Here is a 17216-nt window from a genome sequence, read left to right as displayed (position 1 = left end):
TATGTGAAATTACACCCCAGAATACATTCTGTTGCTTCTCCTGAGTACGGGGATACCTTATATGTGAGACTTTTTTGGAGCCTAGCTGTGTACAGGACCCCAAAAAATAATCAGCGCCTTCACTCCTCACTACCTATCACAGTTACAGAGGCCCTGAAATGTTCAAATAGCACAAAACCCCCCCAAATAACCCCATTTTGGAAAGTAGACACCCCAAGGTATTTGCTAAGAGGCATGGTGAGTATTATGCAGATCTCATTTATTTTTGAAAATGAAGAAAGAAAAGAAAAATGTATTTTTTTTTCTTTTTTCAATTTTCAAAACTGTGTGACAAAAAGCGAGATCTGCAAAATACTCAACATGCCTCTCAGCAGATAGCTTGGAGTGTCTATTTTCCAAAACGGGGTCATTTGGGGGTGTTTGTACTATCTGGACATTTCATGGCCTCCGAAACTGATAGGCAGTGAGGAGTGAAATCAAAAATGTACACCCTTAGAAAGCCTGAAGGAGGTGATTGGTTTTCGGGGTCCTGTACATGGTTAGACTGCCAAAAAGTTCCACACATGTGGTATCTCCGTACTCAGGAGAAGCAGCAGAATGTATTTTGGGATGTAATTCCACATATAACCATGCCATGTTTGAACAATATATGATTTAGTGACAACTTTGTGCAAAAAAAAAAAAATTGTCATTTTCCAGCAACTTGTGGTAAAATATAAAATATTCCATGAACTCAACATGCCTATCAGCAAATAGCTTGGGGTGTCTACTTTACAAAATGGGGTCATTTGGTGGGGTTTTGTGCTATCTTGGCATTTTATGGCCTTCAAAACTGTGATAGGTAGTGAGGAGTGAAATCAAAAATTTACACCCTTAGAAATCCTGAAGGCGGTGATTGGTTTTCGGGTCCTGTACGCGGCTAGGCTCCCAAAAACTAAAAGCTGCGTAAATTCCAGAAAATGTACCCTAGTTTGTAGACGCTATAACTTTTGCGCAAATAAATAAATATACGCTTATTGACATTTTTTTTACCAAAGACATGTGGCTGAATACATTTTGGCCTAAATGTATGACTAAAATTGAGTTTATTAATTTTTTTTTTATAATAAAAAGTAGAAAATATCATTTTTTTTTCAAAATTTTCAGTCTTTTTCCGTTAATATCGCAAAGAATAAAAAACGCAGAGGCAATCAAATACCACAAAAAGAAAATTCTATTTGTGGGAAAAAAAGGATGAAAATTTTGTTTGGGTACAGCATTGCATGACCATACAATTACTAGGTACAGCAGCCAAAATCCTCCGGGGTTGAAGTGGTTAAAATCCATGCTAGAGTCCTAGCAGCCAGACTGAGTACAGTAATGCAGTGGTTAGTGTATCCAGACCAGTATGATTCCATCCCTACTAGGCGATTAACCTGAAGAGACTTTTTCTCAATTTACCACTCTCTTTAGGTAGGGTCATTCTATCGCTGGATGCCGTTAAGGTGTTTGACAACAACGAATGACCCTATCAATGGGAGGTGTGAAATTATTTGGAATGGGAGAATGCTTCCTTAGATGGAATAAATTGCTATACTCTGCTCCTAGAGCCTGTATGCAAATTAACGATTGAGCCTCTGAATTCTTCTTTCTTCATTGAGGGATATGTTAGTGGTGTTCACTCTCCCCCTTGAGCCATTGCAGCAGCCAATAGACAGCCTGATTCCATCACAGGCTTTCAGAGAGGAGACAGGATTGATAAGGTATCCCTCTATGCGAATGATGCTTTGTTAGTTTTAGGAGATACTTATAAATCATTATCTTTGCTTATGTCACTAATACAGACCATGGCGCTCTGGATTCGTTATAAATTGGGAGAAATCAGTCCTCCTTCTAGATAACTTGCACCTGTTCTTACCACAGTGTACCCAGCAAATAAAAATTGTGTCCTCCATTAAATACCTAGGTATTTGAACAATTTGTCAAAAGCTAATTTGCCCATGATTAGAGATGACCACAAAAGGATTTCAGCTGGAACCTCAAAGCAGACACAAAAGGTAACGGCGGACATGAAACAAAAAAAAGGACGTGTATGATCAGAAGTGAGAACAATGCAGTTCTAGTCCTCTGCAAAAAGCTGTCCTGAGTGAAAAAAATGCCAGGGTGAACAATTTGTCAGAAGCTGATTTGCCCATGATCAGAGATGACCACGAAAAGATTTCAGCTGGAACCTCAAAGCAGACACAAAAGGTAACAGCGGACATGAAACAAAAAAATGCCAGGGTGAACAAACAGCTGCCCCATGCTGAAATGCAAACAGAGCTATACCCAGCCTACGGAAAAAGCAAAAGAGTCAAAATAGAAAGTCAGAAACTACTGTAATGGCAACAATCTAGAGCAGCAATTTAGGCCAGGTGCCCAGGATATCACTCATTTAGGAATAATGTCTAGGCTATAGCACTGGGAGAGGCTGAACCCGAGTGGGCACTGTGGGAGTTCCTCACAAGATCCAAGAATTCAGGAGGCTAATTTGTGGTTTCAGGACTTGAAAAAAAAACACAGGCTGGGGAAAATGTTATAGCTACTCATAGAGACTGTCCTATGGGTAGCAGAGGCAACACTATCATGGGACATAGTAAGGCATCTGGAAATATACTTGTATTTGTACTATTATATATATATATATATATATATATATATATATATATATATATATATATATATATATATATAGAGATCGAGAGAGAGAGAGAGAGAGAGAGAGAGAGAGAGAGAGAGAGAGAGAGAGATAGAAGAAAAAGAAAAAGGAAAAGAGGAGATGAGATAGAGGGGGCTGTAGCACGATAAAATATACATACTGTATGTATATAAAACATGTAATTATTCACATGAGATTTTGTCTTTAATGTGCCTTCAACAGTTATGCTAAAACCAATTTAGTATGAAAACCAGTAAAACTGCCAGTGTGTTCTTGGACTAAGGAAGGAAACCAGATTAACCAGAGGAAGCCAATTCAAACATAGGAAGAACATAAATCCCTAGCATCTACTGAATCCTGGAAACCCGTGTTTCAAGGAAACCAAAGCCAATGCAAAGCCTATGGATGACTAACATTTCAGTCATCTCCGTACATTATTTGGGAGTCTGTATGTTGCTGTTAAACTGTTTAAAGAACACTGCCGTTAGCCTTTGTAGCTATGTGTTCATGTGCAAAACGGTGTGCTCTCAAAAAGCTTAACATATTCCTTTGCTATATGACTTTTTACACACTTGCAAATTCCCACAAATCAGTCTTTTAGGAACCCAGTGACATAATTTTGGAATTTTGTCAGACAAACTGCTGACAGAATAAGTTTAAATGTTACAACATCTATTTCTCCAGTTGTAAAAACAAATGAAAGAAGCAATCTGGCTGGGTCTGTGCAAGAAACATGACAAAGAAGCCTCCAGTCCAATCAATTATAATGCATGAAATATGTACAGTATCTAGGATAATTATAATAGAGCCCAGAAAAAAACTGTTTTAATAGTTAGCCTTATGATTCTAGCTCTGTGCTACAGGTGTTTTTTTTAACAGGATATACTGTAGGCATGATTCTTCACTAACTGCAAGATGCTTTCTATTGCCTGGGTCTTGAGTTAACTGCAATGTACTTACTTATCTTTAGTATATATCTAGAGTATGAGCAATTTTAAAATTACCAGTTTAAGATCACATTTGCAAAAACTATGATATTTGGATTACCATATGTGGTTAACTTATGCAAAAATGTAAGGGTCACCTAAAACAGTCATATTTTTTCCCTAAAATCCTCAAGGGACCCTGACTGTGTTATAGGTTGTCCCTTTCCCTTTCACTTCTAATGAACAGCTTGTTCTGCAAATCAATTTGGAAAAAAATATAAGTGAATGAATGTGAAAAAAGGAACTCATACTGAATAATATTACTACACACACTAACACATACAACTATCAAAATACAATGCTATAGTGGTCCTTTAAAAAGACTTATTGATACATTTAAAATGTATTTTGCCTCATATATACAAATTGTGAGCCCTATTTTGCATCAAGCATCATCTCTGTATGCAAAACAATGACACAATTTACAGTTTCTACACTAAAGTGCTTCTTCTGTCTACAAAATAATACCCTACTTCAATGTACAAATCTAACAGAATCATTGTATATGGTATTACTTACGTAATGGTGTCAATCATATCCAATCCCATTTCAACACAGCAATGTGCGTGATCTGTTTTAGGCTGTGTTAACCCAGATACACAGTAGTAACAGTCTCCAAGAATCTTAATTCTTCGACAGTGATTTTCCTGTAACAAATGACACTGGTAATTAACATTTATTAATATGTTTATAGATGGTGTTCAAATGTAATGTTACATAAGTAATGATATAATATTATTGATGATATATTTTCCTTTTCCTATCACATCTTGTTTTAGCTGTACATTGATTTTCAACTGTATGTATTTGTGTTTAGAAATATCTTATGTAACTGCACTAATTGTGTTTTATTACTCATATAAAATCATTAAAAATCTTATTATTACTTTTCCTAATATTATTATTGTTAAAAAAAGAAGAAGAAAAAAGAATGAGAAAAAGAAGAAATTAAAAAAAAAAAAAAAAAAAGAAAGAAGATGAAAGGAGAAAAAAAGAAAGAAGAAGAAAGAGAAAATAAGAAACAAGATGACAGCTTGAAGTACCTCACATTAGCTGAGGCCTAAACATCCACCTGGTAGAACTTGAAGAACATGTCAACAGAGTACCAGGTGGCAGTCTTGCACACCTGGGAAGCAGATGCTTGATGTTAAAATCCCAGAATGCCAACAGCCCTGGTGGAATTGGCTCCAATGGAAAAAAGAGGAACATGGACCCTAACATGGAAAAGTATGCTTCAAGTACAAATATACTATAACCCCCTTGGACTTTTAGGGCAGAGAGTAATGTAAGGGTAAATTTCTTTAAAAGGCAGTGACGCCACTTTTATTGCATACAAAACATGATAAAAAGGGCGGGGCTATGCCGCACGTCACCACATCGGAGATCCCCCCTCAATAAAACTCTCACCACACAGCAGTGCAGTCTCGGTTCAAGCACTGCTGATATGGAGACGTTCATGCACCAGTTTATTTCAAGGTATAGTGATTTTTGACAGGGGACACTGCTTGGTTTCTGTTTTCCCTCCCCCCCTCCACTATTGTGGTGATTTGTATGATTTCATGCAATTCAACTTTTCTACTTAACTCATATATTTTTTGGTTTTGGATACAACTATTTTGATTGCTGGTGCAGCCTATAGGGTGTTTCTTGTGGATGTTTGTTTGACTCATCCGGGCTGTTCACTTGCCCGTCTGGTGGGTGGTCTTTGCACTTTAGCTCATTTTTTGGGACCACATGCTTGTTCTATTGTCCCTATGTTGCATACTGTTCATTGTAAGTATTCAAACAGCTATGAGTATACTTTGATATACTATGTGAAACTAACGGTTTCTTTTACATTATGCATTGCATTGTGATTACGAATGATTATATTTGTATTTCAGAAAGCGAAAAATCAACCCAGAATATAATTTTCCCTGAAGAAGGAAGATATACTAATAATTCCAAAACATGTTGGGATGTATTCAAGAAACTGACCACAGTCCAATTTTGGCAGTGCATGGGTATACTTGACAATATTGGGTTTGATTATACTATGTATTTCTGAACAGAGTACACACTTTTTCTTTTTCTATATACAGTCAGGTCCATAAATATTGGGACATCAAAACAATTCTAATCTTTTTGGCTCTATACACCACCACAATGGATTTGAAATGAAACAAACAAGATGTGCTTTAACTGCAGACGTTCAGCTTTAATTTCAGGGTATTTACATCCAAATCAGGTGAACGGTGTAGGAATTACAACAGTTTGTATATGTGCCTCCCACTTTTTAAGGGACCAAAAGTAATGGGACAATTGGCTGCTCAGCTGTTCCATGGCCAGGTGTGTGTTATTCCCTCATTATCCCATTTACAATGAGCAGATAAAAGGTCCAGAGTTAATTTCAAATGTGCTATTTGCATTTGGAATCTGTTGCTATCAACTCTCAAAATGAGATCCAAAGAGCTGTCACTATCAGTGAAGCAAGCCATCATTAGGCTGAAAAAACAAACAAACCCATCAGAGAGATACCAAAAACATTAGGTGTGGCCAAATCAACTGTTTGGAACATCCTTAAAAAGAAAGAACGCATCGGTGAGCTCAGCAACACCAAAAGACCCGGAAGACCATGGAAAACAACTGTGGTGGATGACCGAAGAATTCCTTCCCTGGTGAAGAAAATACCCTTCACAACAGTTGGCCAGATCAAGAACACTCTCCAGGAGGTAGGTGTATGTGTGTCAAAGTCAACAATCAAGAGAAGACTTCACCAGAGTGAATACAGCGGGTTCACCACAAGATGTAAACCATTGGTGAGCCTCAAAAACAGGAAGGCCAGATTAGAGTTTGCCAAACAACATCTAAAAAAGCCTTCACAGTTCTGGAACAACATCCTATGGACAGATGAGACCAAGATCAACTTGTACCAGAGTAATGGGAAGAGAAGAGTATGGAGAAGGAAAGGAACTGCTCATGATCCAAAGCATACCACCTCATCAGTGAAGCATGGTGGTGGTAGTGTCATGGCGTGGGCATGTATGGCTGCCAATGTATTTAATGATGATGTGACTGCTAACAAAAGCAGCAGGATGAACTCTGAAGTGTTTCGGGAAATATTATCTGCTCATATTCAGCAAAATGCTTCAGAACTCATTGGACGGTGCTTCACAGTGCAGATGGACAATGACCCAAGGCATACTGTGAAAGCAACCAAAGAGTTTTTTTAAGGGAAAGAATTGAAATGTTATGCAATGGCCAAGTCAATCACCTGACCTGAGTCTGATTGAACATGCATTTCACTTGCTGAAGACAAAAATGAAGGGAAAATGCCCCAAGAACAAGCAGGAACTGAAGACAGTTGCAATAGAGGCCTGGCAGAGCATCACCAGGGATGAAACCCAGCGTCTGGTGATGTCTATGCGTTCCAGACTTCAGGCTGTAATTGACTGCAAAGGATTTGCAACCAAGTATTAAAAGTGAAAGCTTGATGGATAATTGTTAATCTGTCATATTACTTTTGGTCCCTTAAAAAGTGGGAGGTACATATACAAACTGTTGTAATTCCTACACCGTTCACCTGATTTGGATGTAAATACCCTCAAATTAAAGCTGAAAGTCTGCAGTTAAAGCACATCTTGCTCGTTTCATTTCAAATCCATTGTGGTGGTGGTGTATAGTGCCAAAAAGATTAGAATTGTGTCGATGTCCCAATATTTATAAACCTGACTGTATTGTTTTTATGTATTGTTATTATCTATAGGGCTAAACTCGCCCTTTTTATCATGTTTTGTATTTAATAAAAGTGGCGTCACTACCTTTTAAAGTAAAATCTACCCTTACATTACTCACTGCCTTAAAAGTCCAAGGGGGTTATAGTATATTTGCACTTGTTGCATACTTTTCCATGTTTAATTAGGATGTTGGCAGCCCCATACACCCCATCCCTAACACAATTTCTAGAACTTGGACCCTAAGGCATGTCCCCTGGAAATTAGTTGCCTGATCCACCTAGTGATAGTGGAGCGGAAAGCAGGATGTCCACTAAGAGGGTCCATTGGCAGGACAAATAGGGACTCAGGTAGATCTTGATAATCCTAATCACTTTTAGGCACTGTAAGGTGCTTTCTTTTTCATGTGTTGGGGGAAGGACAAATAAATGGGAGAACAACGTACACATTGCAGTGGAAAGAAGAGACCCTCTTAGATAGGAAAGAAGGCTACATAGTTACATGAGGCTGAAAAGACCATCAAGTCCAACCTGTGTGTGTGCTTTTATGTCAGTATTACATTGTATGTTCCTGTATGTTGTGGTAGTTCAGGTGCCTATCTAATAGTTTTTTGAAATTATCGATGCTCCCCGCTGAAACCACTGCAAGAGAATTTCACATCCTTACCGCTCTTACAGTAAAGAACCCTCTGCGCAGTTTAAGGTTAAACAGCTTCTCATTTAATTTTAGTGAATGGCCGCTTGTTTTTTTAATTCCCTTTTATAGTTTTATCCCTATTGTGGGGTCAACAGTACGGCATTTGTACATTGAAATTATATTCCCTCTCAAGAGCCTCTTATCCAGAGAGAATAAGTTCAGTGCTCGTAACCTTTCCTCATAACTAAGGTCCTCCAGTCACTTTATTAGCTTTGTTGCCCTTCTCTGGACTCTCTCCAGTTCCATCACATCCTTCCTGAGGACTGGTGCCCAGAACTGGACGGCATACTCCTGGTGCGGCCGGACCAGGAGAATATTGATCAGCATGCCAATATTCTGTTTGCTTTGCTTGCAGCAGCTTGGCATTTCATGTCATTGCTGAGCCTGTCATCTGCTAGGAGCCCCAGGTCCTTTTCCATTCTAGATTCCCCCAGAGGTTTTCCCCCTAGTGAGTAGATTGCATTCATATTTTTGTCGCCCAAATGCATTGTTTTACAATTTTCCACATTAAACCTCATTTGCCATGTAGTTGCCCACCGCATTAATTTGTTCAGATCTTCTTGCAAGGTTTCCACATCCTGCGGAGAAATTATTGCCCTGCTTAGCTTAGTACCATCCGCAAATACTGAGATTGAGTGGTTTATCTCATCCTCCAGGTCGTTTATGAATAAATTAAATAGGATTGGTCCCAGGACAGAACCCTGGGGGACCCCGCTTTCCACACCGGACCATTCCGACTACTCCCATTTATCACTACCCTCGGAACTCACCCCTGTAGCCAGTTTTCAATCCATGTACTCACCCTATGGTCCATGCCGACAGACCTTAGTTTGTACAGTAAATGTTTATGGGGAACTATATCAAATGCCTTTGCAAAATCCAGATATACCACGTCTATGGGCCTTCCTTTATCTAGATGGCACCTCATCTCCTCGTAGAAGGTTAATAGGTTGGTTTGGCAAGAACGATTCTTCATGAAACCATGCTAATTACAGCTAAATTAATGATACAGTTTTCATTACTAAAATCTTGTATATAGTCCCTTATCATCCCCTCCAAGAGCTTGCATACTATTGATGTTAGGCTAACTGGTCTGTAATTCCCATGGATATATCTTGGCCCTTTTTTAAATATTGGAGCTATATTGGCTTTTCTCCAATTTGCTGGTACCATTCCAGTCAGTAGACTGTTCGCAAAAATTAGATAACAATGGTCTGGCAATTACTTGACTGAGTTTCTTAAGGACCCTTGGGTGCAAGCCATCTGGTCCCCGTGACTTATAAATGTTACGTTTTTCAAGTCCATTTCTAATTCTATCCTCTGTTAGCCATGAGAATAAACATTGCAGTTTTAGTTACTGAAGCCCCCCGCTTCCCTCGTGAAGACTGAGGAGAAGAATAAATTCAATACCTTCGCTATCTCTCCATACTAAGTAACCAGATTCCCTTCATTATTCTTTATGGGACCAATATGATCTGATCTCCCTTTCTTCCTATTTATATACTTAAATATTTTCTTGTGATTATTTTTTACTCTCCCCCACTTTGTGCCTTTCGTGTTCTATCTTAGCCGCCCTGATTGCACCCTTACATTTCTTGTTGCATTCATTGTAAAGTTGGAATGCTGGTGATGATCCCTCAGCCTTGTATTTTTTAAAGGCCTTCTCCTTTGTTTTTATATGCATTTTTACGTTGGAGTTAAGCCACCCAGGACTTCTATAAGGTCTTTTAAATGTATTTCCCATTGGGATGCACTGGCTAATACCCTTATTTAATATGCTCTTAAAGCATATTCATTTTTCCTCTGTTTTCTTTGTTCCCATTTAGTATCTTATAGCAAGGATCATAGATTAGGGAAGTTGGCTCTTTTGAAATTCAGCGTCTTTGTATTCCCCTTATGTTTCCTATTTGTGTAATTTATACTGAAACTAATTGACCTGTGATTGCTGATTCCGAGATTGCCCCGTATTTCCACATCCGTGATCAGGTCTGTATTGTTGGTAATCAGAAGGTCTAGTAACACTTTGTTTCTTGTTGGTACATTTACCATCTGACCCATGAAATTGGCCTGCAAGAAATTTAGGAAATGGCGAGCTTTAGATGAATGTGCAGTACCTTCGGCCCATGTCTGGATAATTAAAATCTCCCATTTTAAATGACACTTCCCATCCTTGCCACTAATCCAAATTGTGATAGGAGGTCCACCTCCCCCTCCACCCTCTGGTTAGGGAGCCTATAGCTTACGCCCAGCATTACTTTCCCCTTAGTTTCCTCCCTTTGTAGCTCTGCCCATAAGGATTCCACCTCCTCCCTTGCTCCATTAGTGATGTCATCTCTCATATTCACTTGTACATAATTTCTGATATACAGGCATACCCCTCCTCTTTTTGACACTCTCTATCCCTGTGATATAGGGAATACCTTTGAATGGTTGCCAGCCAATCATGAGAGCTGTTAAACCAAGTCTGTGAAATTCCTACAAAATCTAAATCCTCCTCGTACAACAGTAGCTCTAGTTCTTCCATCTTGTTCGCCAGACTCCTGGCATTGGTGAACATGCTACGTAGTTTAGACCAGAAGCATACTATCTCCTTATTGGGTGTTTTGAGGTTGCAAATAGGACTTGTTACTGCACTTACCTCGGGTTTAGGTGCTTTAGTCAACCTACCACTAATGCCCCCAATACTACCCTCTGGAATTTGTTTGGCGCTGACTATCCCTACCTCTGGATTGAATAGAAACCTTGAAACCATTCTCCCAAAAAAGCTGGTACAGCCACTACTTTCTCCTGGTTTTAGATTTTCTGGGGACTTTGATACCATCTAACTTTTTTGCCATCCATTAGTGGCTACAGCTTTTTTTGTTTTTGCCTTATAATTTCAGTAAGTAGGCTGTCTTTTTTTACATACCTAGCCAATAAAAGTACATCCATCTTTACACACTTAGTGGCCTTATCCTACCTTTTAGATATCTGTACCCCTGTGCTGCCTATGGCGGTATCCCACCAGGTGGTGGCTGGTTCTGGTGCCCCTGTGCCCACTCCCAGGCTTTGCTAATGGACGATTACCAAAATTGGGAACAATCAGCGCAAACACACAAGAAAGATTTAGAGAAAAATGCAAGCTGAACACTAAGGGTTAACACCAAGCCCATAAATCATATTAAAAAACTAAATTAAGTGCAGCGCAAATATTATAAAACTATATTATAAAATTATATGATATGTACTGGAAATGATAGACCCCTCTTGGCTTGGGTCCAAGCGCCTAAAGTGAGTGTGCTGTGGAGAGTCACCGGTGGGGAATCAGTGATGTCAACCAGAGGATCGGAGCAGTGGGGACCCTGAGTGTATGGAAATAAAAAATAAAAATAAAATAGGTACAACAGAGCATATGAAAAAATGAGTGGAAACACAAGTGAGAAAATCTTGTGGCAAACATATAAAAAGTCCACCACAGAAAATGGTTGTTCACAAGTGGGGTACAGAGGCCTCAGCAGGCATGTAGAGCTTCAGGGATAGTTTGTCCTCCACCCAGGATAAGGGATATATATTCTTACCGGAACAAGTGGACTCGATTGTCAGCGACAACGAGTCAACAAGGCGAGGATAGCCGGATCAACAGATGGCCAAAACAATCCAGGGAATTTGGAGAACTCCAAGAATGGATCCAGGGAATCGTATCAGTGATGGTGAGGTTGGAACTCAGATGCTAGGCAGCCAGACTGGAAAGCCAAAAACTCTCATCCGAAGTGATATAAAATGAAAAAATGCCTCCATATGGTATAGGTCAAAAAAAGTGTGTTTTATTGAAAAAACCAACATACATCAATAAGATTAAAAATTGTGGTCACAGGATAAAAGCAATGTGGGGAGCAGAAAGCCAAGCCCGATGCGTTTCATCCCAATGGACTTCAACTGGGGCATAATTCAGCTCCCCCACATTGCACATATTTATAAGCTACACATGAAATGCAAAGACCGATTAAAAGGGACCTGGTATGCAGCGTCGACCCGGAAGGGGTGTTGCCGACATGAATTTCACGCCCAAAGTCCTAAAAACAATGATTGGAGTAAAGCCGATCACAATGAGTGGGTCGGATCCCACGGCGTCCAAAAATAAAGTCACGGGAGCACAACTATGCCCTCAAGGTCAACCCGGAAGTGACGCGGCCACCACGAGACACACGTCCCGTTTGGAAAGCCTGCGAACACAGGAGACGCTGCTCAGGTGACTAGTGGGGGCCAATCAGCACGCTGACATCAAAAATGAAATCTCGCCACCACCAAGTCACGTGACCACCAATACAATGTTGTGGTAATGAAACCAGCACGAGACAACAACCCGGAAGTGACCACATCACAGGGTAGACATCTCGTTCCACAACGAATAAGGTGCATGGCCTTGGACACGCAATCCACAACAGTGTAACTAAACCTTTTTGTAGGACAAGGAGCGCAATCACACTGTGAAAGTGGAAAACCAATGCGCCTCAGGTCTAAAAGGCAGAAGTAACATACCACATCTTAGAAATAGAATAAAAATCATGATAGCTCACAGATCATAAAAGAAACTTGAAATTTTAGATCTGTATTTTTTCAGGATCTCCAGGTAAGCAGGAAATGATGCTTGCACCATGGGTGGCTATAATTAAGTACCATAATTAAGTAGCTGTCCCAGCAACTTAATTATTTATGCAACTGAAACACCCTATAGAAATTGCTCCTCACACTAGACATATGGGCTGGTTTCTTTAAAAATGCAGCCCCCCCGAAACTATCCTTGGCTCAAAGGAGTCTTTAAAATGTAGGACCATAAATAATGGGACCCTACTTTCAAAGTTGTAAGTATTCATTTATGAGTATACTGTACTGCACATTTAGAGTGGCTTCACACTGCCCTGCTGCGTTTTTGCAAAAGCGCAGCTCACCCATGGTTTTCATGAGGGTTAGCTGTGCTTTCCCATAGATTTCTACGATGTCCTGTGCTTTTTGTTTGGTTACTGAAACGGCTCCAAAACCACAGGACCTCATAGAAGTTTATGGGAAGCGTAGCTAATTTGCACAAAAAATATGGTTTAACTGCGCTTTGGCAAAAGCGCAGTGGGGTAGTGTGAAGCCACCCTTAGTGTCTAAGGAAATGCTGTGTTAAGGTAACGGGGTTTATGTGCAATGTACTGCCACCATGAGTGTGGGTTATTAGTTACAGCTGTGTGCTAAACTAATAAATATGAACTATGGGCATCTTTAATGTTATTTAAGTCCAAATAGTACACTAGTTATTATTTGTGTCCTCATTCTAAATAGAATTAGTCATTGGCTTGCTCAAAGTACCTCAGTATATACATGAGGCTGTGCTGCCCCCCCAAATTTAGCCCAGTTGCGACTTTTTGCGACTTTTTATTAACAAGAAGGGTCAGTATTAAGGGTCAGTAAGGCAAAGGAAAAGGTTCACTTTATTGTGCTCCTTCGCAGCCCAACATGCTTACCTTTCCTTCCCTCCTTCACTGCTCCAATCAGTCTGAATCGAAGAAAGGCAGCCTTTTTACTTTAAGCTTACAGAGGGTTGAAAACTTTTCAACCCTATGTGACAGTGCTGGGTCAAAAGCCAAACACCAGTGCTGCCAGACTGAATGAGTCAAATGATCCTCGATACCTGAAAGCACAACATCCATTCTCAACAGCTGAACAGAGCGGTGGGCAAATGAAGTAAAGATAAGTATATGCTGCTGGAAAGAGGGGCATTTAAAAAAAAAACTGTTGTTTTCCCAATCCTTTCGCTGTTGGATCAATTTTTCTTTATTTTTTACACATATGCTTTTGGCTTGAAGATTATTTAAAACTCTTAAAACATTATGTATTTTCTGAAAATAGAAGAAAAAGATGGCAGTAGTTGCAAATTAATTTGGCACACAATTGGTAATTATTTTTTTGTTGGTATACACAAAAACAAATTTTAGTCTTTATCAACACAATATAATTCTCAATATTTTTAATACAAAGACAAGACTGCCAAGGGAATATATATATCAAGCTTCAAAATTGCACCTGTTAAGCACTGAAAAATTATGATACCCAAAATTATCTATAGGTGCCACTTTAAAAATATGTACAGCTCACCAATTTAGAGTTAACCATAATTTGTGTGTTATGCAATTAGTGTTTATGTACAAACTTGCATATTTTAGGTGCATGTTTTTACATGCATGAGCAGCAGGGGTCCTTTAAAATGTTTTTTATTTCTTTTGTTTATTTTTTTAATTACCTTTTTACTTTATGAGGGCTTACACCCCTCTTATGCGACAGTAATATCAGGTACCCCTAGGGTAGACATCAGGGCTCTATTAGAGCCCTGACGCCTTCTCTGCAGTGAGATGAAGCAGACCTGGGGGCAAAGAGTCCACTCTTTATATCACCATAGCCAGTCGGAAACTGACAGCTCTGAATCTGGAAGTGCTCAGAGCAAACGTTATTGGCAAATGTAAAATATTTTCAGTGGATGTTCTGCTTAAAGTTTACCTCTCCTGGAAAGCGAAGCATTTAAAACGCTTCTTGACATTAAAAGTTAAGTGAAGGTAAATTAAAAAAAACAAACAATTGTACTCAATTAGGTGGACGCAGCATCAGTCCAGGGAAGAAAAATCAACGACCGAATCATGGGTGGCCAAGGCTCAATGATGCACACTGGCAGCGGCAATCTTCTATCTATATGTATATATATATATATATATATATATATATATATATATATATACACACACACATACACAGTGGGGACGGAAAGTATTCAGACCCCCTTAAATTTTTCACTCTTTGTTATATTGCAGCCATTTGCTAAAATCATTTAAGTTCATTTTTTTCCTCATTAATATACACACAGCACCCCATATTGACAGAAAAACACAGAATTGTTGACATTTCTGCAGATTTATTAAAAAAGAAAAACTGAAATATCACATGGTCCTAAGTATTCAGACCCTTTGCTCAGTATTTAGAGTATTTAGTAGAAGCGCCCTTTTGATCTAATACAGCCATGAGTCTTTTTGGGAAAGATGCAACAAGTTTTTCACACTTGGATTTGGGGATTCTCTGCCATTCCTCCTTGCAGATCCTCTCCAGTTCTGTCAAGTTGGGTGGTAAACGTTGGTGGACAGCCATTTTTAGGTCTCTCCAGAGATGCTCAATTGGGTTTAAGGCCCCATTCACACTAGCGCGTTTTTTGATGCATTTTGCATTTTGCAGAAATGCACGGGAATTTTTTAACATGGGTTCCTATGGAACATGTTCACATCAATGCTTTTTTGTATCTCTGCGTTTTTGGAAAGGGTCGGGGACTTTTTTTCATGCAAAAAGCAGCGTTTTGCATGTAATGGTTTTCAATGGACAAGCATCAAAAACGCAAGTGCACCGTTTTTGCAGCGTTTTTGATGCGTTTTTGGTGCGTTTTTGGTGCGTTTTTGCCGTTTTTTTTAATTTATTTTTTTTGGTAATTTTTTTTTAAGACTGTAAAAAAAAATGAAAAAAAAAAAAAAAAAAAAAAAAACGCAAAACGCAAATCGCGGCAAAAACGCGGCAAAAACGCGGCTCAAAAACGTGCCAAGCATGAAAAAAAAACCTCCAAAAACGCTCAAAAGCAACATGCATAGGTGTGAATCGAGCCTAAGTCAGGGCTCTGGCTGGGCCATTCAAGAACAGTCACAGAGTTGTTGTGAAGCCACTCCTTTGTTATTTTAGCTGTGTGCTTAGGGTCATTGTCTTGTTGGAAGGTAAACCTTCGGCCCAGTCTGAGGTCCTGAGCACTCTGGAGAAGGTTTTCCTCCAGGATATCCCTGTACTTGGCCGCATTCATCTTTCCCTCGATTGCAACCAGTTGTCCTGTCCCTGCAGCTGAAAAACACCCCCACAGCATGATGCTGCCACCACCATGCTTCACTGTTGGGACTGTATTGTACAGGTGATGAGCAGTGCCTGGTTTTCTCCACACATACCGCTTAGAACTAAGGCCAAAAAGTTCTATCTTGGTCTCATCAGACCAGAGAATCTTATTTCTCACCATCTTGAAGTCCTTCAGGTGTTTTTTTAGCAAACTCCATGCGGGCTTTCATGTGTCTTGCACTGAGGAGAGGCTTCCGTCGGGCCACTCTACCATAAGGCCCCGACTGGTGGAGGGCTGCAGTGATGGTTGACTTTCTACAACTTTCTCCCATCTCCCGACTGCATCTCTGGAGCTCAGCCACAGTGATCTTTGGGTTCTTCTTTACCTCTCTCACCAAGGCTCTTCTCCCCCGACAGCTCAGTTTGGTCAGACGGCCAGCTCTAGGAAGGGTTCTGGGCATCCCAAACGTCTTCCATTTAAGGATTATGGAGGCCACTGTGCTCTTAGGAACCTTAAGTGCAGCAGAATTTTTTTGTAACCTTGGCCAGATCTGTGCCTTGCCACAATTCAGTCTCTGAGTACTTCAGGCAGTTCCTTTAGCCTCATTATTCTCATTTGCTCTGACATGCACTGTGAGCTGTATGGTCTTATATAGACAAGTGTGTTTCCTAATCAAGTCCAATCAGTATAATCAACACAGCTGGACTCAAATGAAGGTGTAGAACCATCTCAAGGATGATCAAAGGAAATGGACAGCACCTGAGTTAAATATATGAGTGTCACAGCAAAGGGTCTGAATACTTAGGACCATGTGATATTTCAGTTCTTCTTTTTTAATAAATCTGCAAAAATGTCAACAATTCTGTGTATTTCTGTCAACATGGGGTGCTGTGTGTACGTTAATGAGGAACAAAAATGAAATTAAATGATTTTAGCAAATGGCTACAATATAACAAAGAGTGAAAAATTTAAGGGGGTCTGAATACTTTCCGTCTCCACTGTGTATATATGTATTATATATATATATATATATATATATATATATATATATATACACACACACACACTATATTTTGGTGGGAGAATCTGTAGCTCATCGGTAGCAACAAATCCTAAGTTTACTCCACACCAGAAGTATGTTTCAGGGCTTTGTCTGTCCACTTATTTAACCACTTCCCGCCCGGCCTATAACAGAATGACGGCTGGGAAGTGGTTCTGTTATCCTGACTGGGCGTCATATGACGCCTGGCAGAATAACATGCCAGCGCACT

General features: G+C 39.6%; 1 protein-coding gene across 2 annotated transcripts in view; it reads right to left on the bottom strand.

Moving 5' to 3' along the window:
• ADCY1 (adenylate cyclase 1) overlaps positions 1 to 17216 on the bottom strand; it is a 525405-nt gene that overhangs the window by 299333 nt on the left and 208856 nt on the right. For both annotated transcript variants that reach the window (XM_073630633.1, XM_073630634.1), the window contains exon 5: positions 4183 to 4310. In XM_073630633.1, the coding sequence (XP_073486734.1) occupies positions 4183 to 4310 (128 nt within the window). The remainder of the gene's footprint in view (positions 1 to 4182; positions 4311 to 17216) is intronic.

Source organism: Aquarana catesbeiana, linkage group LG05, assembly GCF_042186555.1.
Source record: "Aquarana catesbeiana isolate 2022-GZ linkage group LG05, ASM4218655v1, whole genome shotgun sequence".
NCBI lineage: Eukaryota > Metazoa > Chordata > Amphibia > Anura > Ranidae > Aquarana > Aquarana catesbeiana.
Note: the sequence above shows the minus strand (reverse complement) of the source record. Positions and strands in the feature narration are given on the sequence as shown.